The 27,647-nt window shown below is 43.4% G+C and overlaps 1 protein-coding gene across 3 annotated transcripts; it reads left to right on the forward strand.

Annotated features, from left to right (window-relative positions):
- The first annotated feature begins 1,283 nt into the window (after positions 1–1,283).
- On the forward strand, positions 1,284–26,021 carry LOC135522234 (sprouty-related, EVH1 domain-containing protein 2-like). Of its 3 annotated transcripts, none has more exons than XM_064948315.1 (6): positions 1,284–1,724; positions 13,827–14,004; positions 14,400–14,568; positions 14,832–14,896; positions 20,757–20,945; positions 21,215–26,021. In XM_064948315.1, the coding sequence occupies exons 1-6, from the start codon at positions 1,699–1,701 to the stop codon at positions 21,929–21,931; spliced, it is 1,344 nt and encodes a 447-aa protein (XP_064804387.1). In that variant the 5' UTR covers positions 1,284–1,698; the 3' UTR covers positions 21,932–26,021. The 3 variants fall into 3 exon arrangements, with proteins under 3 accessions (XP_064804387.1, XP_064804403.1, XP_064804395.1); XM_064948331.1 differs by having other exon boundaries at positions 20,757–20,915; XM_064948323.1 differs by lacking the exon at positions 1,284–1,724 and adding an exon at positions 8,861–9,064.
- The last annotated feature ends 1,626 nt before the right edge of the window (positions 26,022–27,647 follow it).

Consider the following 27,647-nt stretch of genomic DNA (forward strand, 5'->3'; position numbering starts at 1 on the left):
CCTTCCAGTTCTCTGCTGCCAATGACTGGAACCAACTGCAGAAATCACTGAAGCTGGAGACTCATATCTCCCTCACTAGCTTTAAGCACCAGCTGTCAGAGCAGCTCACAGCTCACTGCACCTGTACGTAGCTCATCTGTAAATAGCCCATCCAATTACCTTATCCCCATACTGTTATTTATTTTGCTCCTTTGCACCCCAGTATCTCTACTTGTACACTCATCTTCTGCACATCTATCACTCCAGTGTTTAATTGCTATATTTGTAATTATTTTACAAATATAGACTTTTTCTATTGTATTATTGACCGTACGCTTGTTTATTCCATGTGTAACTCTGTTGTTTGTGTCGCACTGCTTTGCTTTATCTTGGCCAGGTCGCACTTGTAAATGAGAACTAGCCTACCTGCTTAAATAAAAAATTAAAAGTATGACTTGTACTTTTTACACCACTGTACTTAAGTAGGCTACATTTAATACCAGATAGTATATTACTGGGTGACTTTCACTTTTTCTTGAGTAATTTTTTTATTAAGGTATATTTACTTTTATTCAGTTTGACATTATTTGTACTTTTTTCACCACTGCTAAAATTTCATCTGGACAGTTGTGAACGGCAAATGAATGTAACGCATATGTTGACCACTAGGTGGTGGTAGAAGACAACTATTGAGGTTTGGACCATGGTTCGTTGAGCCTTCTATGTGTGAAAAATTGAACAATAGTTTATTGACAATATAAAAAAATATATTTTCATTGTCACTAAAGCTGAAACAGCGGTAATGTGATACAATGACCTTTAATTGAAAACTATCTACAGCTGTTCTACACAAGACCCCTCAAATATATGTTTTCTTTTTCTCATCACCTATTGTGTCAGTGAATGACTGATGTGTTTGGCAAATAATTGATGGTGCAATCAAAAATATGTTGCATTCCAGTAACTTCAGCTGTTATGAATGCATGATAATCATGATTGAGGTATTCGGGTTACTCACTAGTTCATAAATAGGCTACATTAGGAATCATTAACCCTGTATACAAATCTTCATAACATACCAACCAGCACTATTTATAAATGTAACTAGGAGGCACCTATGATAAAGTACAGTCCAAACTGTGATGTAAATGCAATGTCCTGAGAGTGACCTTATTGTGTGGAACAGTAGAAATAGGGAAACTCATACATCATAGTTTGGTATAGCCAATTAGTCCACTGTTGGCTTTTGGACATCCCTAAAAATCCTATACGGTCTGCATTCCTTCGGGTCTGACGTCATCACTTCCGCAAGCCCCCCCTCCTCCTCCACTTCCAGTGTCGGCGGCGTTGGCTTCTACCGACAGAATCCAACATGGAGTAACCAGAGATGGGGCTCGTACGGGGCCATCCTCACCGACATCAACGCACGATTTCAATTACCGCATTTCAGCATGGGGCGCGACGGGATTAAATCGGTGGAGGTATTTCAAAGGGATTTACACTCTCGTGGATGCACTCGAATAATTGTAGTGAGGCGCTGAGAGACGAAGAAGAGAAGCAAGAAATAACGCAAACAAACAGAAAAAAAACACTCGGAAAACTAGGCTGCTACTGTTACGGGTGTGTGATCGAGGTGTTGGACGAGAAGGGCAAGACAAAATGATGACACCACACAATGTACCCTCGGGTGGGATATTATTGTAGGTGAAACGAAAGAAAATGACAGAGCAAACACACCCAGACGAGTGAGTAGCCTATAACATTAGCTACTTGACAAAAGTAGCCCTAATTCTTATTTTGCATGTGATACGTTCTCGAATTATACCCATGTTATGCATAACGAGAGTGGTGGACCTGAAGTTTTTCCCCAAAATTGAAAATGCTTTGTTACAATGTAACGCTAGTGGACAGAGGAGCGGGATGGTTTGCTCCCCCCCCTTCCTCCTGAACGACTTCAGTCTCGAACGAGGGAGAAGAGGGGGGCGGGGGAGGGGTTGGATCAGAAACATTTTGTAAAGTGAAAAGTTTCAAAACTGCACTTCATGTTACCATTTGACCGAGTTGGATAACACGGCAGACGTATAACAACTTTGTATGTTGACCGCTATGTAAAATGATCTGGGTGCACGGTCACGGGAAATTAGCTTTCGTTTGCATTGTGACGCTGTTGGCTAGAAAGTCTTTCTTTGTGGAGGACTGATATGCCATATCCGCCATTTCTTTTCGGAATCGCTCTCATTTGCATACTGCCCTTCATTCATAAAAATACCGACCGCAAAGGCCGAGGGGGTGCGCGCTGCGTTGGCAGAGTCTACGCGAATATTTAATCATTTTCTAAGTAGGATCAAATATGAATGTCTAGTTGGAAAGTTAATCCTGTTGATTCAGTCTAATGATTACATCGCATTTTACTGCAGTTACCACATTTCAGCCCTAAAGCTTTTTGATTTTATTATAGGGACCTTGTACATTACGTTAGGCTATTATTCATAAGTTCTGCTGCAATAATAATACATAGGAATTCTTTCTAATGCACAGATTGTTTAATTTTTCTCTCTATTTCTACTGGGAAACCCATTTTCTCATGTGAAGTCCATTCCATCTTACTTAGAGGCCTACACACTTTTGCTTTTTAAAATAGATGTCCTATTGTAGCCTCTTCAGAAGGGAGGCGGAGGACCATCCTATTCATTGAATTTCATAAAAGTAGTGAAACACTTAAAGTTATAATTTCTTAGATAACACTATATGTACTAAATATATTCACATTTCACCAAATAATAGGGATGGACAACTGCAATTTTTTTTTGACTGAGTACTTGATATGATATGATATGTATGATATGTTTTTCTTAATTTGATTACTTGAAAAACAAAGGTCCACACTGGAAAAATGTATGTGCGCATTTATCTATATGCCAACGATACATCATTTATCATAACCATTACAAATAACAAATACTAATAGCTAAAATACCACAGTCATCAATTTAAAAAAAAATTGCAGTTTTTTATAATGAATTCATTGAAACGGTAATTTCACCTGGTTATATTATATCATGGGACACAATCTTCAAAAAGTTAGTAACCTCAGCAGTGGCATTTTCTTGTAGAATCATATCCTATGCCATAGCGTTGTTTAAATGTTTTTTTTTTTCAGTATTTGAAAAACGTGATCTCTGGTTAAAGATTTAGGGTTAGGATGTTCGTTCCTGTACTCAAATTACTCTCACCCATCCCTACCAAATACCCGATTAAAACGCACTGTTTGCAATGGTCTGCAATAGCCTCAACAGCACCCTCTAGGGCAGCACCTTGGGGTAGCCAGAGGACAGCTATTTTCTGTCCACCTCTGAGTACATTGACTTCAATACAAAACATAGGAGGCTCATGGTTCTCACTCTTCCATAGACTTATACAGTAACCCTAACCATATGTATACTTGTTGTATTTTTTCTTCTTCTTAGTTTACCTTACTTAGCTAATGTAGCAAATTTAGCCTACTCAACAACCTGACTCAGAGGTGGCTTAAGCTTTCCAACACTTCAACTCTTCCAGGTCAAGATACGCTTTTGGTTTCATTCATTTATTGCCACTGTGGCCCACCAACTGCTTGCTATACACTACTGTTTGATTGTGCACCATGGATTGCATTTTGGGTTTACTAACATGTTCGTTCTAGTTTGTTGACTATAACGTTAATATGGTGACAGCGATGTAGGCTGTGTAGCGGTTAGAAGTTACGGCTTGTTAGAGGTTTATTGTGCCTGGTCACAGGCATCTGTTCTGTTGTGCACTGAATTCCACAAGCGAAGGGAAAAGGAGCAAGGAGTAGCGTAGATTGAAGGAATTAAGTGATGATTCTGTATGTGGCTGCTATGAAAGTGAACTGTGGGTGATAAGATCAGCTAGTTGCAGGCAAGCATGTGCAAGGCGGTATTGAATGTGTCAGTCACTTTGAGTACTCCAATTTGTCTCTCGACCGGTGCGCCTATGATATAAACTTTCATTTGTAGCCTAGGTTGTAGCAACCTCATGATGGGTATAGGGCAAATTCGATTATCATGTAGTAGCCAAAACCTGTTACACTGAGCTGGGTGAATGGAATATGAATGACACTCATCCATGCTGTAGGCCAGGGTGAATTCAGAAAAAGTGGGACATTTTTTGCATTTCGGTCTTCTGTAATGTCTTTTGATGTCTAGCCAACATGTTAGCCCAACAAATGATACAATGGTCACCCCTAATATTAAATGGCACTCACCACAACTGGCCTACACGTTCTATAAGGCATATGTTTCTGGGTGTAGAGTACACCTTGGAGGTTTGGCAATAAAGGTTCTGTTGCTCATAGCTTTATGTCCTTTGTCTTGCGTGTAGAGATTTGGCAATAGCCTACTCCTTCAGGTCATGGGTTATCTTTTCTTACAATGATTTATGGTACACTCACACACACCTATAGGTAAACACATGACTCGGATGGTAATGTAAAGGGAAATCTAATAGTTTGAGCTTGGGAAATATTTACCCAAACTGAAAGTGCTAAAAGAAGCAGGTTACTTCAATCCATAACCATTGGCGTTGACATTTCTGAAGCAATTGAACATGATTGAATGGTGGGAATGTTGGAACAAAGTGGCCTTGGCAACGTTTCATGTGTGCACAAAAGGATACGTAGGATGCTCAAGTTCTCTAATGATATCACAGGTTTTAGTACCCTCGAGCAACAGGCCAAAGTAGTTACACAACAGTGTTCCTGCAAATTCCAGCTACACACAACTGTTAAAGACTGTTTTATTATATCTATCCAAATGGCTAAATGTGGTCCAGTTTTATTGGTCTAAGTGCAATAAAACTCAGCTGTACTATTCTAGACAGCAAATTTGTGAGGCATTGCCTTGCATTCCCCCAATTGCACGCCCCCCTGTTTCCGGAGGTTTGGTTGGCTATTGATCACAGTAATGACGCCACAGAACCGACAATTTCTGAGCTGTCAATAATGCCACCGAGGGGAGAAAATGACATTGAGGAAAGGTCAACACAACTGTCCCCAGCTTCCCAGCCCCATTACTGCCCTGGATCGATTTCATATCAACCCTTCCATGAGCTGGGCCGGCAGGGTTCAGCGCAACAACGGCAGAGATGAAACTATTGGAGCCAAATTGTTGCTGTTGTCATTTCCCCCCCTACCGAAAGGTTGTTTGAACGTCAACAAAAAATATGCCTCAAAAAAATAGGCTTATTGTCTATCACCAATGATACAAATCTTGTTATGACGTGAATAATACTGTACTTCATTCATGTGCTTTACTTGTAGACTGTCTCTTTCATTCTAAGGTCTTGATCCTGACTTAAACTGTCCCAAACTTTGAAGGACTCAAAGGTGGCCAACCTCTACACTACAAAAACTGTTGGGCTTTTTTTCCGAGTGATTGGGAAGTCATTCTCCATGTTTGCCATTTGGGCTACAGGCCATGTGACATGACTAATGGATTAATGGATTTCCTTTACTTCAGTTCAATAGTGGCATCGCACATGTCCACATTCTGCCTCTATCGACCTGCTCGCGTTTTGGATATCTGTCGACGGGGGAGCTCATGTGAAAGCGCTGCACCAAGGTCACAGAGTGCCCTTTTCCCCCCGGTTTGGTTGACTTGGTTAAAGAGCATAGTCACTCTCTTTGTGATGGCGAGGGAACTCATTCTCAGTGTTTGGCAGTGACCAAGTGAAAACACCATCTGCGCCATCTCTCCGCTGATAGGGGAACTGAGATCTGACCATTTTGTATGGGGGTGATGTCATAAGCATGTGTGGAGTTTGCATTCGTTTTCCCTGGTGTCAGTGGACCACCTGAGGCAACAGTGTGCTGGAATGGCTGAACCTGTACATCTAGCCGGTGGGACTTTGGCGCAAAGTTCGCTTTAGCAGCGTCAATGGCAAGGCCCCACGTGAACGGTTTGACATGACTAGTTTAGCAGATATTAGTTTTGGGCAGGTAACAGGCAGTTCAGTTTACTGTAGCAAAGAACTAGTTATATTCCTAGTTATTCCCATCTCAATGTACAGTACATTTGCCCCAATAGAGGTTTGAAAAGACTGTCCCCAAAAAAATCACACACAAAAAACCTCAGAAGCTTCTTTTAGAAGTGTAGTCTACAACTTTAAGACAATAACTTATCCAGTAGAAAATTGTCACTAACATACTCAGTCTTGATGCCCCATTGAGGACCAATCAACACTACCAACAGGCTTCTTCGCTAATAGATTATTTGATTTTATGTGATTGTGTGTGTTTTGGAGGTTAACGGCAGATGAGTTAAGATTAGGGAAGCCGTATCACATCCTTTTCTTATCAGCGAAAGGGTGCAGAGGTTGGAACAATTTGAGTTAAAAAAATAAATATTATCCCTGTGTGTCAGTATGTTTTATTTTATTTGTTTATTTGGCAGTAGGTTTGACAGTGTGGTTATGGAACAGCTGTTTAGGTAACAATTACATTTCTGTACGCAAATACCTTTCGGTATGCAAAATGAAAACTGCTGTTAAACTACAGTACCAGTCACAAGTTTGGACACCTACTTATTCAAGGGTTTTTCTTTATTTTTTTACTATTTTCTACATTCTAGAATAATAGCGAAGACATCAACTGAAATAACACATATGGAATCATCTAGTAAAGAAGTGTCTCCTTTCCTATAGTAGTAGTGGTGTTGTGTGTCTGGAGTATATTAATAAAGTGTGTTGCTGCACTCTGTCTGCAGTGCCACCACCAGGCATGTGGTCTGTAGCCACAGATTACATGCCTCTCATTTTCTATCCAATTTCAGCTGCCAGCCATACTATGACATCTTCATTCTGAATTTAGTATACCTTCCATATCAAGGTCCCGTAAATACTAGAGCGTACTATACTAATTGGAGATGTCTAGGGAGAGGAATGTTGTAAAGTAGTAGTAGTAAAGGTGCGAAAACTGTGGTGTGGATATTGGAGGCGAACAGTCGACGTGGAGTCATACATGCATATGTATTTATATTAAGAAGAAAAAAGATGAACACTGAGTTTTATCATAGAGTTCACCTACCTTATGCCCAATCCACATTTTTTAAAATATATTTATCAGTCAGATGTTTACATACACTTAGTTTGGAGTCATTGAAACTAGTTTTTCAACCACTCCACTAATTTCTTGTTAACAAACTATAGTTTTGGCAAGTCGGTTAAGGAATCTACTTTGTGCATGACACAAGTAATTTTTCCAACAATTGTTTACAAATTATTTCACTTACATTTCACTGTATCACAATTCCAGTGGGTCAGTTTACATACACTAAGTTGACAGGAAAATTCCAGAAAATGTCATGGCTTTAGAAGCTTCTGATTGACTCAAATGATGTCAATTAGCCTATTGGAGGTGTACCTGTGGATTTATTTCAAGGCCTACCTTCAAACTCAGTGCCTCTTTGCTTGACATCATGGGAAAATCCAAAGAAATCATCCAAGACCTCAGAAACAAATTTGTAGACCTCCACAAGTCTGGTTCATCATTGGGAGCAATTTCCAAATGCCTGAAGGTACCATGTTCATCTGTACAAACAATTGTACGCAAGTATAAACACCATGGGACCACACCGCCGTCACACCACTCAGGAAGGAGACACGTTCTGTCTCCTAGAGATGAACGTACTTTGGTGTGAAAAGTGCAACTCAATCCCAGAACAACAGCAAAGGTCCTTGTGAAGATGCTTCCTAGGCCGTCATTGAAAATAAGAATGTGTTCTTAACTGACTTGCCTAGTTAAAAAAAGGTATTGTATTTGGCGCCCAAAAATACAGATTTCCGATTGTTATATGAATTTGAAATCGGCCCTAATTAATCGGCCGACCTCTAATGGAGAGTAAAAGAGAAGATCCCACCATTAGCATACAATAACTCCATTGGTTTCAGTTCTGGTGGGACTGGCCTATTTTGGGCTAGAATATGAATATTTAGGTCTTAACCCTACTTGTTTGTTGGAATCGTTTATCCCAATCAAAAATCAACCTATTTCGTGTACAGTTGTCTATGAACCTCTGAGCCTCGATGGACCCATTTCTGTGCTGCTTTGCTTTGTCTGGTTCATCAAGTAACAGAACAGCCTCTTCTCCACACCTCAAACTCAAGGAAAGTATCCCATGACGTTAACTTCGTTATACCGGCCAGCACCTTGTACAAAATCCTCATCACTAGATATGCTTGGGCCGTTTATGATGGCCTGTGATAGAGAAACAAGAGCTTGGAGGGGAAACCGATGAGCTGTCCTGGATGGGAGCTGCCAGAGAGGAAAAAGGATAGGGAGAGAAAAGAAAGGGGACTATCGATCACCTATGTTCCTCTATTCTGAGCCATGGATGACATCACCCCAGGTCTTTCACACCTACCCGTGGGTTGGGTTTGTACATTGTAAACCTTTTAACCTCCTGTTATGAGCCTGACAAAGTAAGGACACCGGGCAAACACTCCTGATAGAAGTCCAGTCAGAGTTGAGTAATATTCAACCCACATTCTTCTGACCTGCTTGCTAGCAAGAGCCATGGAATGTACATGCTCTTTGCTCTCTGTTTTCAGTCGCTTCAAATTCCTTTAGTGCTCAGTGAGGATCCTGTGTGTGAGAATAAGCCCACTCCTCAATGTGTGTTTAGGTAGTGGTGGACTTAGGCCATGTTCCCCCGCTTCTCCCCTCACCCCTCCTTGACGGATGAGGATGGAGTGTGCTGTGTGCCACTGCCGGCTAATGCGGAATGGCTGCCGGGTGATGACTCATGCTCAACACACACACTCTCCCACTCTCTCGCTCCCTCTGTCTCTCGCACACACACACACACAAGCGCCATCTGCTTGTCAAGGAGACTGAATCATACGGTACGTGGGGAAGCACTTTTGAGCAAACAGCCTGGAAATTAGGCACGGCCGCTGCTGCTTCCACCATGGTCAGACTGGTGATTGGGATGTTGCGTCGTTTCGCACACCGCAACCGTCTACCGATAGAGACCACGAGGAATTTGTGACCGTGGCCGCGGGGTGTTGGAGAGATGTCCGATTATAAAAGGCAAGCCGTCCGGTTTTGTATTTCTGCTGCTTCCCTGGTTTCTGCTAGCCATGTCTTTCTGTGTCTACTCTGCAGTGTTCTCCTCCTCGCTCATATTCTGGGTGGCTGTTGCTGGAGGGGCTGCTGCTCGTGACTACTGCTTGGTTAGGATATGGTTTTGTTTTGGCTGTGGCAGAATAGGTTAGATGAGCGAAGCAATGCTGCCACCTTTTACAAAGGAGATTTGGTGTTTCCGTAAACGCCGGGGCTCTCTCTGGCTTGTGCTCTCAGGGCTTTAGATGTGTAATCATAGGTGAGTACATTCGCTGGCACTCTGCGAGATTGTTATGAATCATCCATGTGGGCTCCATGTTCATGGATCTCAGGGAGACGGATCATCAGTCTTGTTTGCAAAGACGGGCTTTATTCAGACATTCTCTTCCTTTTTACCCAGGTTATTGGTCAAACTCAATAAATATTAATTGTGTTTGTAAGTGCCGCCAGGGTATCTGGGATAATCATATGTGTGTGTGTGTGTGTGTGTGTGTGTGTGTGTGTGTGTGTGTGTGTGTGTGACAGAGATGTGGGAGAGAGGGGTGACCTCTGTAGAGGGAGAGGAATTACTCCCCTCTTTAGTATGTACTATTATGGCCGCTGCATTCCAGAGGTGTCAACAAAACCCGAGCTTATCGTGCTCTGGGGGTGGGTGGGCTGTGGAGTCATCATCCCTCATATGATATCAAAACTGCCTGTCCCTCAGTATTTGACAAAGAATGGACCGTGTCTAGTGCCACATACACCCAATTCATAAGCACTGGTGTATTTGTCTGGGATGATATATATATGGATTGCTGCTGATTTTAATTAATTTGTAACCCTTTTGCATTTTCGCTTCTAGTTAGGTGTCCTTATTTCTCTGGTGTGCATTTCTCATGCGTCTTGGCATGGTAGGTACATGTCTGAGTTGGGCCTAGCTTGTCTGAGGGTGTATGTGTGGGAGTGTTAGTGGAGGTGTACCATCACCCATGCTCTCTTCAAATGCCAGATGGACAGCTAGTTTACCATTATTAAAACCCATGGGCACATAGACATCTTTCAACTGCTATGGGTGTAAAATTCCTGCCAAATAGTTTGATCTGAGGTAGTGTCATACGCACAATTGTGCTGTACCCATGGTATAGCAACGCTGATTCTTACAGGACGAGACTTGCCTCAGTATCCCTTTGAGAGGCCGTGATGACGAGAAAGACAAATGTAAATGTGCATGAGGAGTAGTGTGAGGGTGCGTTTAGGGAGTTGACAGGTTGAGAATCAATGGAGATTTCGACGGCCATGACGTTTTGTAAATCTGCGTTCTTCATATCTGGTTTCGGGACAGCTGCTTGAATAGCTGATATTTGGTACCCATTTTCAGCAGCTTGGCGATATCATTTGAAATACTATGTCATGCAAAGCCATACCACTGCTAATGGGAGTTCTTCTTAATAGCTGTGTTTAATTGGTGCTAGTTTGTTTGTTTGTGTCTGTTCAAATATGGCAGAAGGTGAGGGGGTGATGCAGAGTACGTTCGCGGACCAATTTCACAGCGCAGATGTACGCGTGACTCATAATTTTCAGGGGGGGTTTTTTGTTCACGAAAAAGGGGTTTCGTCCTGTGGCTGTATGCAAATATGTAGGTTTCATTTGTATCAGTAGTTTTGTTTTGTTGTGTTTGCACTGCAAAGCAGGTCCACGATTGTGACATTGTGTCACCTCATGTTTCAGCGTGATAATCCACGGCCCCATGTTGCAATTATCTGTACACAAGTCCTGGAAGCTAAAAATGTCCCAGTTATTCCATGTCCTGCATCGTCACCAGACATGTCACCCATTGAGCGTGTTTGGGATGCTCTGGATCGACGCGTACGATAGCGCGTTCCAGTTCACGCCAATATTGAGCAACTTCGCACAGCCATTGAAGAGGAGCGCGACAACATTCCACAGGCCACAACAGCCGGATCAACTCTATGCGAAGTAGATGTGTCTCGCTGCGTGAGGCAAATAGTGGTCACACCAAATACTGACTGGTTTTCTGATCCACACCCATACTTTTTTCCAAGGTGCAGTATCTGTTACCAACAGATGCAGTCATGTGAAATCCTTCGATTATAGGGCCTAATGAATTTATTTCAGTTGACTGATTTCTTTATATGAACTGTAACTCACTAAAATCGTTATAATTGTTGCATTTATATTTTTGAACAAAAATATAAATACAACAATATCAAAAAATGTACTATTTATATTTTTGTTCAAAAAAAAATGCACATTTTAGCGGTCTTTTATTTCCCCCAGCACAAGGTCCACCTGTGTAATGATCTTGTTGTTTAATCAGCTTCATATGCCACACTTGTCAGGTGGATGGTTTATCTTGGCAAAAGATAATGCCCACTAACAGGGATGTAAACCAATTTGTGCACAACATTTGAGAGAAATAAGCTTTTTTTGCGTAACTAACATTTCTAGGATATTTTATTTCAGCTCATGAAACATGGGACCAACACTTTTCATGCTGCGTTTATATATTTTTTTCAGTGTAGTATATTCAGTGTATAACACACATCCAGGCTGTGTAAGGGCTATTTGACCAAGGAGAGTGATGGAGTGCTGTATCAGATGACCTGTCCTCCACTATCACCCGACCTCAACCCAATTGAGATGTTTTGGGATGAGTTGGACCGCAGAGTGAAGGAAAAGCATTCCTCATGAAGCTGGTTGAGAGAATGCCAAGATTGTGCAAAGCTGTTATCAAGGCAAAGGGTGGCTACTTTAAAGAATCTAAAATATATTTACATTTGTATAACACTTTGTTTTTGGTTACTACATGATTCCATATGTTATTTCATATTTTTGATGTCTTCAAATGTAGAATGTACAATGTAGAAAACCCTTGAATGCGTAGGTGTGTCCAAACCTTTGACTGGTAGTGTGTGTGTGTGTGTGTGTGTGTGTGTGTGTGTGTCCAGTTGAAGTCGGAAGTTTACATACACCTTAGCCAAATACATTTAAACTCAGTTTTTCACAATTCCTGACATTAAATCCTCAAAATGTTTTAGGACAGTTAGGATTACCACTTTATTTTAAGAATGTGAAATATCAGATTAATAGTGATTTATTTCAGCTTTTATTTCTTTTATCACATTCCCAGTGGGTCAGAAGTTTACATACACTCAATTAGTATTTGGTAGCATTGTTTTTTTTAATTGTTTAACTTCGGTCAAATGTTTTGGGTAGCCTTCCACAAGCTTCTCACAATACGCTGGGTGAATTCTGACCCATTCCTCCCGGCAGAGCTGGTGTAACTGAGTCAGGTTTGTAGCCCTCCTTGCTCGCACACGCTTTTTCAGTTCTGCCCACAAATTTTCTATAGGATTGAGGTCAGGGCTTTGTGATGGCCACTCCAATACCTTGACTTTGTTGTCCTTAAGCCATTTTGCCACAACTTTGGAAGTATGCTTGGGGTCATTGTCCATTTGGAAGAACCATTTGTGACCAAGCTTTAACTTCCTGACCTTCCTTGCTTTAATATATCCACATCATTTTCCTTTCTCATGATGCCATCTATTTTGTGAAGTGCACCAGTCCCTCCTACAGCAAAGCACCCCCACAACATGATGCTGCCACCCCCACAACATGATGCTGCCACCCCCATGCTTCACAGTTGAGATGGTGTTCTTCGGCTTGCAAGTGTCCCCCTTTTTCCTCCTAACATAACGATGGTCATTATGGCCAAAGGGTCATCAGACCAGAGGACATTTCTCCAAAAAGTATGATCTTTGTCCCCATGTGAAGTTGCAAACCCCAGTCTGGCTTTTTTAATGGCGGTTTTGGAGCAGTAGCTTCATGCTGAGTGGCCTTTCAGGTTATGTTGATATAGGACCTGTTTTTTTTTTAATTTTTAAATTTTTTACCTTTATTTAACTAGGGAAGTCTGTTAAGAACAAATTCTTATTTTCAATGACGGCCTAGGAACAGTGGGTTAACTGCCTTGTTTAGGGGCAGAACAACAGATTTTTACCTTGTCAGCTCGGGGATTCAATCTTGCAACCTTTCGGTTACAAGTCCAATGCTCTAACCACTAGGCTACCTGCCGTTTTACTGTGGATTGGATACTTTTGTACCTGTTTCCTCCAGCATCTTCACAAGGTCCTTTGATGCTGTTCTGGGATTGATTTGCACTTTTTGCACCAAAGTACTTTCATCTCTAGGAGACAGAACGCGTCTTCTTTCTGAGCGGTATGACGGCTGCATGGTCCCATGGTGTTTATACTTGCATACTATTGTTTGTACAGATGAACGTGGTACCTTCAGGCATTTGGAAATTGCTCCCAAGGATGAACCAGACTTGTGGAAGTCTACCATTTTCTTTCTAAGGTCTAGGCTGATTTCTTTTATAATCCCGGATTAGCGAACACAAACTGCCGTTGGAACACAGGAGTGATGGTTTCTGATAATGGGCCTCGTACGCCTATGTAGATATTCCATTTTTTTTAAATCAGCCGTTTCCAGCTACAGTAGTCATTTACAACATTAACGATGTCTACACTGTATTTCTGATCAATTTGATGTTATTTTACTGGACAAACATTTATGATTTTCTTTCAAAAACAAAGACATTTCTAAGTGAACCCAAACTTTTGAATGGTTGTGTGTGTATGTGTGAGCACCTGCTCTACAATTTCACTGTCCCTCTTTCCCATGCAAACTGACTGACCCCAACTTTCTCCCTCTGGCAACCATACAGTGACAGCTACATTGTGCGTGTCAAAGCGGTGGTCATGACCCGGGACGACTCGAGTGGCGGTTGGCTGGCCCAGGACGGTGGGTGCCTCAGCCGTGTGGGCGTGTGCAAGGTGCTGTCTTCCGAGCTGCTGGGCCGAAGCAGCTTCCTCATCCACGGCGAGCGCCTCAAAGACAAACAGGTGAAGACCCAGCTAGCACTCAGACCCAAATCCTGAGTAACAACAGTAACAATTAGCTCACTAGCTTCCGAAGTAAAAAGTGTCGTTGGTAAAGTGGGATCAAATCCCGTCCAAGACAGACGAGGGTCGATTCTGTCACACACATTTTAGAATGTATTCACAAATCCTTTATTGTGTCACCAGTTAACGTTTTTCGGGAATGTTCATGTCACCCAAATGTGTTTGTCAGATATCGGTCCTCAGCTTTTTACTCTGTTGCTATTTCTGTTCCTTTCATAGATAATTCAGGTAGTAGAATCAGTGTGGGCTTGATGTGAAGAGGATTGTAGTTCGATCATACTTTGTTAGGAGCATGGTTTAGTTTATAGTCCATTCAAACGTGTGCCTCCTCCCAGGTGATTCTGGAATGCTTCCTGAAGAAGGATCTGGTGTACACCAAGGCCACGCCCACATTTCACCACTGGAAAGTGGACAACAAGAAGTGTGGCTTGACGTTCCAGAGCCCGGCCGACGCACGTGCCTTCGACCGCGGGGTCAGGAAAGCCATGGAGGATCTGACGGAAGGTACGGGAGGGGAAGGCGAGGACTATGAGGGCTGTGTCTCAATGCTCTTGAATGGTATACATCTTTTAATAGCCACTGATAGATGGAAGAGATGGATTGGTAACCACCATGTTGGTTTACCTTGTCAAATGCGTTCAGATCATCATAGTAAGAAAAGGAAGATGTTTGATCCTATGGGGATGTGGAAGTCCAGCTGAAGTTTTTCAGCCTCCTGCGCTGCAGGTTACTCACTATTGGCTCGTTCTGCCATCTTTGTTTTCCAGGATCTACCACCTCTTCTTCGACCATCCAGAACGAGGCCGAGTTGGGCGACGACGATGTTTTCACTGTGAGTTCCTCTATTGTAGTTTTAAACACCAGCAAGTTCAGGGGCACTGAACACTTGAGAGGATCCAAGTTTGTCTTTTTTGGTTAGGGTCAGGATTTTAGTCCCACCCAAAACTCTGGGCTTCATATCAATGGAGACTAGATGGTCTGTTTCCCATCTATGGTCATGGCTGTCCACTTGCATATTGGACTCCATATTGTTTCCGTCTGCAAGATCACCTCTAGTCTGTGCTTGGTCTGACTTTTCTCTCGCCTTCACTTATAGTCCTTTTTCTTTTTGGAAGTACGTGTGAACATTTCCCCCAAAAGCGGGGAAGGCAGCTATTTTTATTTGGCCCATTTCGGGAAGAGATGGCCCTTTGTTTTTGAGTAAGAGATGGCTGGTGTGATAGTAACAGGCGGCTGGTGGGGGGAAGGAAGGACGGAAGGAAGGAGGGGTAGGTATCCTGTAGTGTTTTGACCAGACTCCGCCGCCGCTTGGCATTTTGGTTTGTCGCCGTCACAGGAGATGAGGTGCAGCAGGCGGGGGTCGCGAGGTCTCTTCCTGCCCCCCACTCTCCCTCCTCTAAAACTGTCATTAGCAGCTGCTTCCTAGCAAACTGCCTCTGTGATTTAACACCAGGGGAGGGGGAAGGAGGGGAGGACTGAGAGAAGGGAACACCTTGTGTTTCTCTCTCTCATGTTGAACAGTCTGGAGAGAGCTGGGGGTTTTTGGCCAGCCCTCTTGGAAGAGGGAGTTGCTGTGCGTGTGCGCACACTGATTCTTCCTTCAGCTGTGTTTTGACTTGCCTCCGTTGTGGATTTCTGCAGATGGATGTTTTTGTTAGCCAGCAATTGTGCATGTTGAAAGAGCACGTTACGAAGCAAACATCTAAATAACTTCATTGCGAATGCTCGAGATGATTAAACATGCTAATTTACTCAAGTGCAGTAGCTGTGAAACGGCATGTGGCTAGCATAGTTCAGGTTCCCAAGCTACCAGCTTTGACACATTAGACAAGATGGGCCACTTCCATCTATTTAAGATCTCTTTAAGGGCTCCCGAGTGGCGCAGCGGTCTAAGGCACTGCATATCAGTGCTAGAGGCGTCACCTAAAGACCCTGGTTCGATTCCAGGCTGTATCACAACAGACCGTGATTGGGAGTCCCAGGGTGGTGCACAATTGGCCCATCATCGTTAGCGTTTGGCCGGGGTAGGCCGTCATTGTAAATAACAATCGGTTCTTAACGGACTTGTCTATTTAAATAAAGGTTAAAAGAACAAGAAAGCCCGCACACTCTTCAAGCTCCCAATTCACTGCTTTATTGACAACGCTTCAATCTGAAATGGATCTTCGTCAGTTCAAACTAACAAACGGAGTGCTCACTTCCCAAAATATACCCCTTTCACGTCACATGACCATTACGCACTTGACACATGGTGGGTGTGGAAACAATTCAATTCACTTTTGTGCACAATCAATCATAATTAATCACGGAGGTACATAAAGGATTATATACAAATGGTTTCAAGTTAAAAACCTAGGCAACTATAAAAAAGATTGTTGGAATACCCGACAATACTCGCAAGAGGCGTGGTGGCCGTAGAAATAATTCCAATGACCTATTTCAAAAACAACTTGTGTATCTCTAATAATTTGATATCAATGAGATGGGCACATAAAGTACTTACAGAATCTAACAATACAGTGCGTTCAGAAAGTATTCAGACCCCTTGAGTTTTCCACATTTTGTTACGTTACAGCCGTATTCTAAAATGGATTAAAATGTTGTCGTCGTCCCCCCCGCTTATCAATCTACACACAATGCCCCATAAAGAATACTTTCCGAATGCACTGTAGATAAATGCGCAAAACATTTTCCCCCATGCATTGTGTTCATAAAAATTGATTTTTATTTCCATACAAGTCCTGACAAGAAATCATGTGAATACTCGAACAGTCTAAACATTTCAAATACCCATCCCTGCCCAGAGCGAGCTAGAATGTGGCCACCTCCGGAAGTTCACTAGATCACTGCCCTGAATGCCAGCTCCGTTCCTGGCATGAATAACATGAAAACCTCACATAAGGCATCAAAAGCATCAGTCCAGTAAGGCATACATTCCTGCACAGATATAACTGCAGTGTGTGTTGCTGTTATATCACAGGGTTTTGAATAGCCCTAATTTCCAGGGAGAGGAGAGTGAGAGAGATTGTACATGAGTCATAGTGTTGCATCTGCAGTGGAGGCCTCTGCCTGGCAGCCTCCATCCCAACTGCTGCTAGCTGCTGCCTGACCCACTGTAATTTAATTTACACTTAAAGGGTCACTGAAATGTTGAGATGTAGGTTTTTCTACTTACCCAAAGTCTCTGCGTGCAGTTTGGAGATTATTGACGTAAGCATATCGTTAGTTTAGACAAAGTCGAAGGTGCATAAATATGTCGGGATTCAGATATGACGTCATGGTTTTTAACACTACCCATGGAGCTTTTAAACTACGGTGCGCAACATGGTTCAATGTGTCAATAAATCAGCACTGTGAACTTTTTTCAAGTTTTTGATATTGCTAGTGTCTTGGAGCTTAAATTGGGATCATGTATACTGTGCTTATGACGATACAAAAAAAAGAGTTGGCCTAACACAGAGCAATCTTTTATACACCTTCGCCATTCCTGGAAGTCTCCCATCGCAGTAGCCAGCTCCTCTCAAAAGCATGGAAATAGACTTTACAACTGAACCAAAGCTGGGTGGTTGGTCATTTTAGCCTTACAAAAAGCTATACATAGTAAACAATATTTTATACATTTGGTTATTTTACTGATAATCATAAGAAACGTGATTCTATCAACTTCTCTGTCCCGTTGTCACATAGAGATGTATAGATATCAGAACATTGTATGATTACCATTGTGGTGCCTGTGAGCGCCATTGAGACCGATAAAACTTTGCGAGGATGGGAAAGAGAACGACGTGGATAGAAGATCAGTCAAAGTAACACGTGATATATTTAGCTTTGTAAGACTATACGTTTTGGAGTAGTTGGAAGATATATTTCCCTGCTTTTGATCGGCGCTGGCTACTGTACCCAGGAGACTTCCAGAAATTGCTCTAAGCTAACGATATGCTAACTTGAATCTTCTCCAAACGGCACACAGAGACATAAAACATGGTTTTCAATGAGCTCGCCTGACTCTGGGTAAGTAGAAAGATGACCTAAATCTAGAAATCCCGCAGTGTCCCTTTACGCTAGCAGACATGCTAACACATTACTATACATGCTCAAACGTGATGCTGACAATACTACCAAGCTCAAGAGAAAAGACGCTACTTAAGAACACAACTAAGAAATGGTTAAGTACTACACTACTACTAAAATAAACTGAGATGGACCTTCACTGCTACACAACTTTATTCCCTCAACGTTAATAATAGCAACCTAGGCTAATGAATCCGTCCATTGTAACTAATTTGCGTTCCTCTTGTCTGGCGTACCTAGCCTTTATCCTAAATCTGATGGTGATGGGAAGTCCAGGACCTTACACTCGCTTAACCCTCTTTCTCTTCCTTTTTTTCCTCATTCTCCCTTCCGATGGCATCAAAGCGGAAAAGGGCCTAGCGTGTCGTTTCCACAGGATGTCCAGTCGGGAGGGAAGAGGGCCCGACAGTAATCCGTCACTGCCTCCCTGTTTACATAGCTGGCCCTACTTAGAAAAAGCAGGCCCGCTCAAGGGAACGCTTCAATTCGCCTCGGTTGCAGCCCCCCTGGTTTTTTATATTTTTATTTTGGAATCTAGCCTCATTCCCCTGTGGCCCAGAGAGCTTGCCTGAAGGAGGGGGAAGGTCACATTGTATTCGATAGGATCTGTCTTTTTTGAAAAGCCTGAGGGAACTGAAGTCCGGGCACAGATGGAGGAGAGAGGACAATGACAAATGACCTTTACCCCCCCCCCCCTCCCCCCAGGCGCTAGAACAATATTAGTCAAGAGTAAATAAGACACTCCCTGGGATGATGCAATACTTCCTCCTCTTTTTGGAAGGTCTGGTGTGACTGGTGAGATTTGGACAGACTGTTGGAATGTCTCCCTTTGGGGCTTGTGGGGGGATGTTTAACAAGGGTGCAGGAGGCTCGAACGCCTCACACTGTGTCTGTAGTCTTACCCCTTTGGACATCAGGGTCTTTTTGAATGGGCTGCTGGTGAGTAGACTGTCCACTCTGTAGTGTCGAGGAGGCCGAGGGTAGTTTTAGAATCGCCAGCTGCCGCGAGTTCCATTCCTGTGTCTGGTCTGGAGGCTAAATTGATAATTAGCTCAGCCACAAATACACCCCTCCCCAACCACAGAAATCATTCCAAGCACAGGAACACACACACTTACAAATGCGCGCGCACACAAACACACTCACAATTAGACCCTGTTGCACACATCCCCCAACCTGCCCCACAGTAATTACACTTAGCACAACACACACACAGCTCCTACCATTTGACTTTTCCTGTGCTCTAGGGCACAGTGGCTAGAAGCTGGCTTGTGTGTTTGTTACTCTGTAAATACATCAAAGGGCTCCCCCCCCCCACCAGATGCAGCCCCTTGCCTTAATCTCCCATCTTTATTCACCTCCATTCACGCCCAAACCAAGAGATGATGAAAATCTTCTAACAAGGCAAGAGGTATGCCTTTGAAATCAGACGCTGCGCCACACACATCTCACATCTCTCCCCAAGCAACACGCCTGGTGGACTTCCGTGGCTTTTGTGATGAACATGGGCAATTTAGCCCTTTCACATTCCAAAGGTCTTGCGCTATTAGTGCTCTAGAGCATTTTTTTCTCCCTCTATAATTGTTTTCCCCTCGAGAAAGCCCCGCTGTCGGAGTAAATATCTGAACAGAGTCTGTGTTTGTAATCATCTCCATCAGACGGGCCCCGGTTCGCCTCCTAAAGAACCTTTCTCAACCTTAACCAAGCTCTTGGCATCGCCCGAGGAAGGGATACCACTTTTAGCTTTGGCCGGGGCTCGCCGAAAGCCCTCTATAGCAAGAAAGTCTGTCTGTCCTATAAACCTGGGACTAAGAAACCAGAAACCGTCCTAAGTGAATGAGAGTGTACGAGAGAGGTGGTGCTCTCATTTTGAGATCATATGCCGTGGCCTGATTCCCTCGTCTGATTACCGCAGCCTAGTGGTCCTCTGGCACGCAGTGTTGCGGTGAGGCGAACGAGGGAACCGAGTTAGCTCAAAAGCACCCCCCCACATGAAAGAGGTGCCCCGTGCCGGCCTCAACTGGTGACGCAATCGACCACACTTCTGATCTTGCTCGATGGTAAAGGGGCTGTAAGTCGTAACTCCCCGAGCTGGAATTAATTTAAACTACACTCAATATTAAGAGGAGTCTTCAGAACAATTTTTTACCACTCTTTTGTTCTTGGGAGGCGTGGGGGGTTGTTGGTTAATTGCATACAGAAGTAGAGAGATTTAGACTGAGCCATGACACACTTTTACCTTAGCAATGGCCCGCTGAGCACGTGCCTTGTGCAGGTCGGTTTGTTGGTCTCTGTGTAAAGGGCCAATGGGAGTCTGCTTCCCGCACGGGTTCTCATGCCCAATCGAGGGTGTCGTTATCTCCAAAATGAGTGGTATCGTTCATTACATCGCTAAGCGTAACCAAACACAATGTTCCAGAAAGCATGTTTTCTATTGTGAAGCTTGGCCGGATATTCCTTGTGTAGTCGTGGGTCGTGTTCATTAGACATCAAGCGGAAGAAATTGGGCAAACGGGAGGGGCGATCTAAAGCTGTCCAATAAGACATGCAAAATGTCTGTTGCTTGTCCTAATGAACAGGACCCTGTCCTGACTCATGTTCGGTTTGGTCTTGTCTCTCAGAATGCCACCGACAGCTCGTCCAACTCCTCCCACTCCCAGAAGAAGGAGCCCCTGCAGCTGCAGACCCTGGCCCCGCCCTGCGAGCCGCGCCACCACCACTGCATCCTGGGCCACTTCTATGACCAGCACCGACCCTCGGACCACTACTTCCTGGATCAGGTGGGTGGCTGGGGGACGACAGTGGCGAAGGTGGGTCACCAAAACTTTGTTAGTTGAAGAAAAAAATCATATGTGTTGCGGCTATATTCTTTACTACAATGGGTAGGTGGGAGGGACAGAGGGAATGAGTGTTCTTGAAGCATAAACTATTTTGCTAGTGTGATGATGTATTTCAAGTTGGGCCTGGAAGATACCTGCTTGTTGGAAGACATGTTTAGATGCCCCATGTTAGTTTTGTAGTTTTATAGACTGGTCTCTGTAGTTCTCATCTTTTTTTTTGCTCTCCTTCATCTCTACAGTCGGTTCCCATGTTCCCACGCCACGTCAGCTTCCAGGTGGAGGAGGAGGAGATCGTGCGCATCAACCCTCGCGAGCGGACCTGGCTGACTGGGTATGAGGACTACCGGCACGCCACCGCCACGCGCGACAAGCTCATCCAGCACCCCGAGGATGCTGACGCCTACGTGCACTTTGCCAAGAGCGAGCCGCCTAAGCACGACTACACCTACCCTTACCCCCTGGGCCTTGATCCCCACCAGCATGCAAGGGACCCCAAGATAGGCTGCGCGGACCGACTTGGTGGGGGCGGACTTATCGGGGGACACAGGGCGGTGGTCACAGCCCAGCCCCGCACCCTCCAGCTCAAGGGCAAGCGGCGGAAGGAAGACGGCGAGCGCTCGCGCTGCGTCTACTGCCGGGACATGTTCAACCACGAGGAGAACAGGCGCGGGCGGTGCCAGGAGGCGCCGGACCCAATCCAGACGTGCATCCACCGGGTCAGCTTCATGTGGTGTGCGGACAGCCTGCTCTACCACTGCATGTCAGACCCGGAGGGCGACTACTCGGACCCGTGCTCGTGCGACACCAGCGATGAGCGCTTCTGCCTGCGCTGGCTGGCCCTGGTTGGGCTGTCGCTGCTGGCCCCCTGCATGTGCTGCTATGCCCCCCTGCGCGCCTGCTACCGCTGCGGGGTGGCCTGCCACTGCTGCGGGGGCAAGCACAAAGCTGTGGGCTGAGTGCCAGGAGGGAGAGTAGAACAGAGACCCATGGAAGGGACTGGACCGGAAGAGTGTGGCCCCGCTATTCTTTTGTTTTGTGTTTTTGTTTTCGCTGTTGTGTCTCTCGGCCAAATTCCAGATGGGAAAACAATTGGCTTGTCCTGATTTCTTTTCGATTTGGAAATTTCTCTCGGTGGAAAGAAAGAAAAAATATGTTTCCTTTTGTTTTTTTTATAGGGGTACCCTGCCTACGGCTTCCACGTCCTTGCATTACAAAGACTAAAACAATGAATATTCATATATAAATATTATATAAACAGGTACTTTATATTTTTACACATGTTTTAAAGGCTTGAATATTTTTACCAGTGTTTTGTGTGAGGTCAGTGTGAGCGTTGTTTTCTGAGGGGGGGCTCTCACTTTGTGTTCCCCTCGCATGGCTCACCACCAATCACAGATCAAGCTGGTTCCCGCCTGTAAAGCAGAGGCACTTAAGTCAAGGGTGTGTCCTTAATGGTACCTCATTGCTTATGAAGTGCACTACTTTTGATCATAGCCCTATGGGCCCTTGTCTAATGGAGTGCAATATATAGGTAATAGAGTGCCATGTGGGATGCAGCCCAACTGTGATCACGTCTGCCCCTCCCAGCCAATGAAACAAAAGAAAAGGCAAACGTTTTAACCAGTGTTTCCTCATTCTGCACCTGGATTACTCCTGACCGAGCCTGTTCCCAGATCAATTAGACATGGGGCCAGGCTACCCCTGACTATACAGATTGACTATACAAATTAAACCCAATATCAATAAATGTCAGTGGAGACACACCTGGAAAAAACCTGAAAGTACCATTCTACTGCTTGGTCAAATTAGACTGACTGTATTGTGGATTCGACCCAGAACCAAATCTAAAATGGGTCAGGGGTACTTGAGTATTGGATGGGGGAACTCTGCTTTAGACACTTAATCTGTAGGGTTGTGTGTGTCTGTGTGACTTCCTATGTGCAAAAGTCTGGAAAATGGAATGGGCAACAATGTATCCCTGATTGCTATTGTTGTGACTTCAACTAAAAGCCAAAATGACAAAATAAGCTGCAGCATTTATATAGAGTATCTAAATTCGTCTTTAAAAAAAACAACTTTTTTTTTTTAAAGATAATAATCCTCAATCAACCGTTTATTACAGTGGAGGAGAACTCAAGCCTTAGGTAACTTTTTATTCAGTTGATGTTTGATGATAATCTTTTGATATAGTTATTTATTTGCCTTGCTAAATTTAGACACCAGCCTAGGGGGTTATAAGAGGAAGGGAACAGTCCCATTTGTAAACTAAACACAGCCAAGAGGGAAAGAGGAGATATTTTTGTCACCTTTTGAGATGGAGGATGACCTTGTCCACACTACAGTGTCATTGGTGCTCTCTTATGCGTGTCTTTTTCCTTTTGTCTTTCAAAAGGATACTCAACGAGGCTAACTGTCAGGGAATTGCGATCCATAGAGTTTTGCTCAACTTTAGCTCGAGAGAAAGACACACCGCTTTGATCTGGTTGTTCATCGTTCCCCACAAGGGTATAAGATAGTGGGTTCTCCAACAAAGGGACGTGCTGGCACACCCAATTCAACTAATCACCTAATCGTGTTCTTCAGTCTATACCACAATTAGCTGATACAGGTGCGTTACTGCAGGGCTGGAATGAAAGGCTGCACACCCAGTAACTCTCCCAAGACCAGAGTTGGAGACAGGTGGAGAAGTGTTGAATCTATTCTTCTGTAGTCCAGTAACTCCCTCTCCCTGGTCTTTTACTCAGTATTACATTACAGCCAAGGGCAAGGGAGGAGGCTGTCTGTCAGACAATCTCATCAGTCAAGATGGTGTCAAAATATATACACAAATAAAATGGACGCGACAGCATGAATATACATCAACATATGTACAGTTGAAGTCAGAAGTTTACATACACTTATGTTGGAGTCATTGAAACTAGTTTTTCAACCACTCCACTAATTTCTTGTTAACAATTATAATTTTGGCAAGTCGGTTAGAGGACATCGACTTTGTGCATGACAAGTAATTTCCCAACAATTGTTTACAGACAGATTATTTCACTTATTCACCACATCACAATTCCAGTGGGCCAGAAGTTGACATGCACTAAGTTGACTGTGCCTTCAAACGGCTTGGAAAATTCCAGAAAATTATGTCATGGCTTTAGAAGCTTCTGATAGGCTAATTGACATTTGAGTCAATTGGAGGTGTACCTGTGGATGTATTTCAAGGCCTACCTTCAAACTCAGTGCCTCTTTGCTTGACATCATGGGAAAATCAAAAGAAATCAGCCAAGACCTCAGAAAAAAAATATTGTAGACCTCCACAAGTCTGGTTCATCCCTGGGAGCAATTTCCAAATGCCTGAAGGTACCACATTCATCTGTACAAACAATAGTATGCAAGTATAAACACCATGGGACCACGCTGCCGTCATACCGCTCAGGAAGGAGACACTTTCTGTCTCCTCGAGATGAAAGTGCAAATCAATCCCAAAACAACAGCAAAGGCCCTTCTGAAGATGCTGGAGGAGACTGGTACAAAAGTAACTATATCCACAGCAGAACTAGTCCTATATCGACATAATCTGAATGGCCGATCTGCAAGGAAGAAGCCACTACTCCAAAACCGCCATAAAAATGCCAGACTACAGTTTGCAACTGCACATGGGGACCAGGATTGTGCTTTTTGGAGAAATGTCCTCTGGTCTGATGAAACAAAAATAGTACTGTTTGGCTATAATGACCATCGTTATGTTTGGAAGAAAAGGGGGAGGCTTGCAAGCCAAAGAACACCATCCCAACCGTGAAGCACGGAGGTGGCAGCATCATGTTGTGGGGGTGCTTTGCTGCAGGACGTACTAGTGCACTTCACAAAATAGATGGCATCATGCGGGAGGGAAAATTGTGGATATATATCGAAGCAACATCCCAAGACATCAGTCAGGAAGTTAAAGCTTGGCCCGCAAATGGGTCTTCCAAATGAACAATGACCCCAAGCATACTTCCAAAGTTATGGCAAAATGGCTTTAGGTTGGGAAAATTACTTGTGTCATGCACAAAGTAGATGTTCTAACTAGCTTGCCAAAACTATAGTTTGTTAACAAGAAATTTGTGGAGTGGTTGAAAAATGAGTTTTAATGACTCCAACCTTAGTGTATGTTAACTTCCGACTTCAACTGTATATATGTATGTATTGAAACAACAACTAGCCTCAGATTTAAAACCACCCTGTAAACTCACCTCGCGGGAGGAACATTGTTTGATTTTTTTTTTTTTCCGCAGGAAGCACAACACTAATCAGAAAAAAATCTTGTGAACAATATGCGCAAAATTCCTGTGAAGTACCCGGTCTTGAGTCGTATCAACGTGGCAGAAAATACATCTTATGCTATCTATCGCAATCATACATTAACTAATCGTCATAACCATTCGAGTTCCGAGCCATGTCTGGAGTTAAATGGGTGATGGCATCATGGCGTTGCGGGTTCTGTACAAAAGCTGTCGTTGTGTCCGTCTTTCTCTTTACCTTCTCTCGCTCTCTCTCTCTGCCTTTCTTCCTTCCCTTTTTCTGCTGTGTGTCCCTGTTTGTCAGCTTTGCAATACTGTTGCCATTCATTGTAGAGAAGATCCTAGTTTTATTTTTCTATCTGTGGTAAAAGAAAAGTTAACCAAAAGCAGTTTGTCTGTTTTGGTGCAGTGTCTAATTCCTGCACACATTTAACTATTAAAGGAAAGTGCCTGAAGCATCCTCTTCATCTATCTCATGTATACTTAGTAAAAAACAATATATGTTTAAAGAAACAGTTAAATCGATTGTTTTCTGGGTTTTTTTACAATCTAAGTTTTTACCTCTGTAAAAAAAAGCTAAAATATATATAGATATATATATATCTATCAAGTGTATGATGTACATTTTAAGTTCTATTTTTGTATTGTTTCCAATATGATCATCACGACTCTTTGCTTTTTAAAAAGAAAAAATGAGAAAAGAGAAATTAACATCTGTATAAATGCCAATACATCATATGGAAACTAACAGAAGCATGGCCTGGATAGTAAGTACTTTTCCGTGTGTGCGTGTGTTCATTTCCACTGTATTTTACAGAGATGTGGTTTTGAGAGATTCAACCATGTTACAGTGGCATCTCATACAGCCTGTACATTTTATCCCATATACATAGCTTGTAGCCCAGCACTTCCTTGTGTTACATCTTTTAGGAGCATTGCTGAGGGGGGCTGCTGATCGACCTCATGCTACTCGGCACTGTCCCATCCTGCTGCAACATGGTAATCCATACAAGTGCCAGGGCATGGCCTGAGGGGGTGTGTGAGCGTTAGTTTGAGTACACGCATGTTCTCGATTAAAACACACATCTCTATCGTATGTGTATGTGTGTATCATAAAGAAGGAATGACTGCAGCAGTCAGATCCTGTCTTTGCCACAGAGAATTTTTTCCCCCTCTTTGTCAAGACGGAAATATACGCGTTGGGCGCTGGACAGGTTCACAGAGCTGTACCATGCTCTGCAAGTCTCTAAAAGAATCTATAGAGTACACCAATGTTTTGCTCTGTGGGTCTCGAGAAATGCATATGGAAGACAGTCAGCGAGCGAGAGGGAAAAAAGGTCCCTGAAGGCCCTGGCCCGGCTACGGAACTCGGCGACTGCAAATAGTATCAAACTTCAACATGTGCAAACCATTTAAGGCATACTTTATTCTAATGAGGTCACTTTTTTTTTCCTTCCCCTCTTTTGAATCAGGGTTTGAAAGAAGAAGAAAAAACAGCACTAAAAATGCCATCTTCGCCTTTCTTATTTAAGGCTTTTGTGCACTGTGATCGTCTTAGCCTGCCCCCTTAAAATAGTTTTATAGATTTATATTAACCTCATCCTAAAACACAGATGAACGTGTTTTGAAATACAACATGTTACAGTATGATGATGGAATGGGAAGGAGTAGGCCTTTAACTTGGTTCCCCGCAGAGAGGTTTTCAGCACTGTTGAGCATATGGTTGTTTCTGGGTGTCAAAATGGTACCTTTTTCTTTGTCAAGGTATACGCAAGCCCATGCAAGCAAGTATACCGGTAAGCTTAGATGACTAATTAATATAGGTCTTAAATAAATGGTTTATAACACAAACACTAAAATGTCTGCCAATTAACACTGGAAATGGTCTCTGACTCAATTGGACAACATCACCATTATTCTTTGATGTGAGCGTTTTATAAAGGTTTGTCAGTGTGACTGCTAACAAGTTGACTAGCAAGCTAGCTGTGAATGGACGTCAAGAATAACAACACACGTTTGCCAAATGTGTGCTGTGCATTGCTAGGCAGCTAGCTCGGCACACGTCAACTACAGCCATTCAGTCCAAAACATTTTAAGTGTCTTATTTTGGAGGGAAAAACAGGAGACATTATGAGAAGTCAAGTTAGCTTACTATTCCTCAGCAAAAGCTAGCCTATTTCATAGGGTTGAGAGTGACACTTATCACGGAACTTATTGTAGTCCACTACCTGGTTGTTGCTCTCAGTATCATAGCACTGGATATGCCTAATAATTATTGCAAATGCATTAGTGTCATTCAAATATTTCTAAATAACCCAGTCCAAGATGAGCGCCACCATACCATACACATTTTTACCACCCTGACCTGAGCCTAGGAGTTCACAACAGAGACGGGTGAGAA

The sequence above is a fragment of the Oncorhynchus masou genome, chromosome 4 (assembly GCF_036934945.1).
Source record: "Oncorhynchus masou masou isolate Uvic2021 chromosome 4, UVic_Omas_1.1, whole genome shotgun sequence".
Classification (NCBI taxonomy): domain Eukaryota; kingdom Metazoa; phylum Chordata; class Actinopteri; order Salmoniformes; family Salmonidae; genus Oncorhynchus; species Oncorhynchus masou.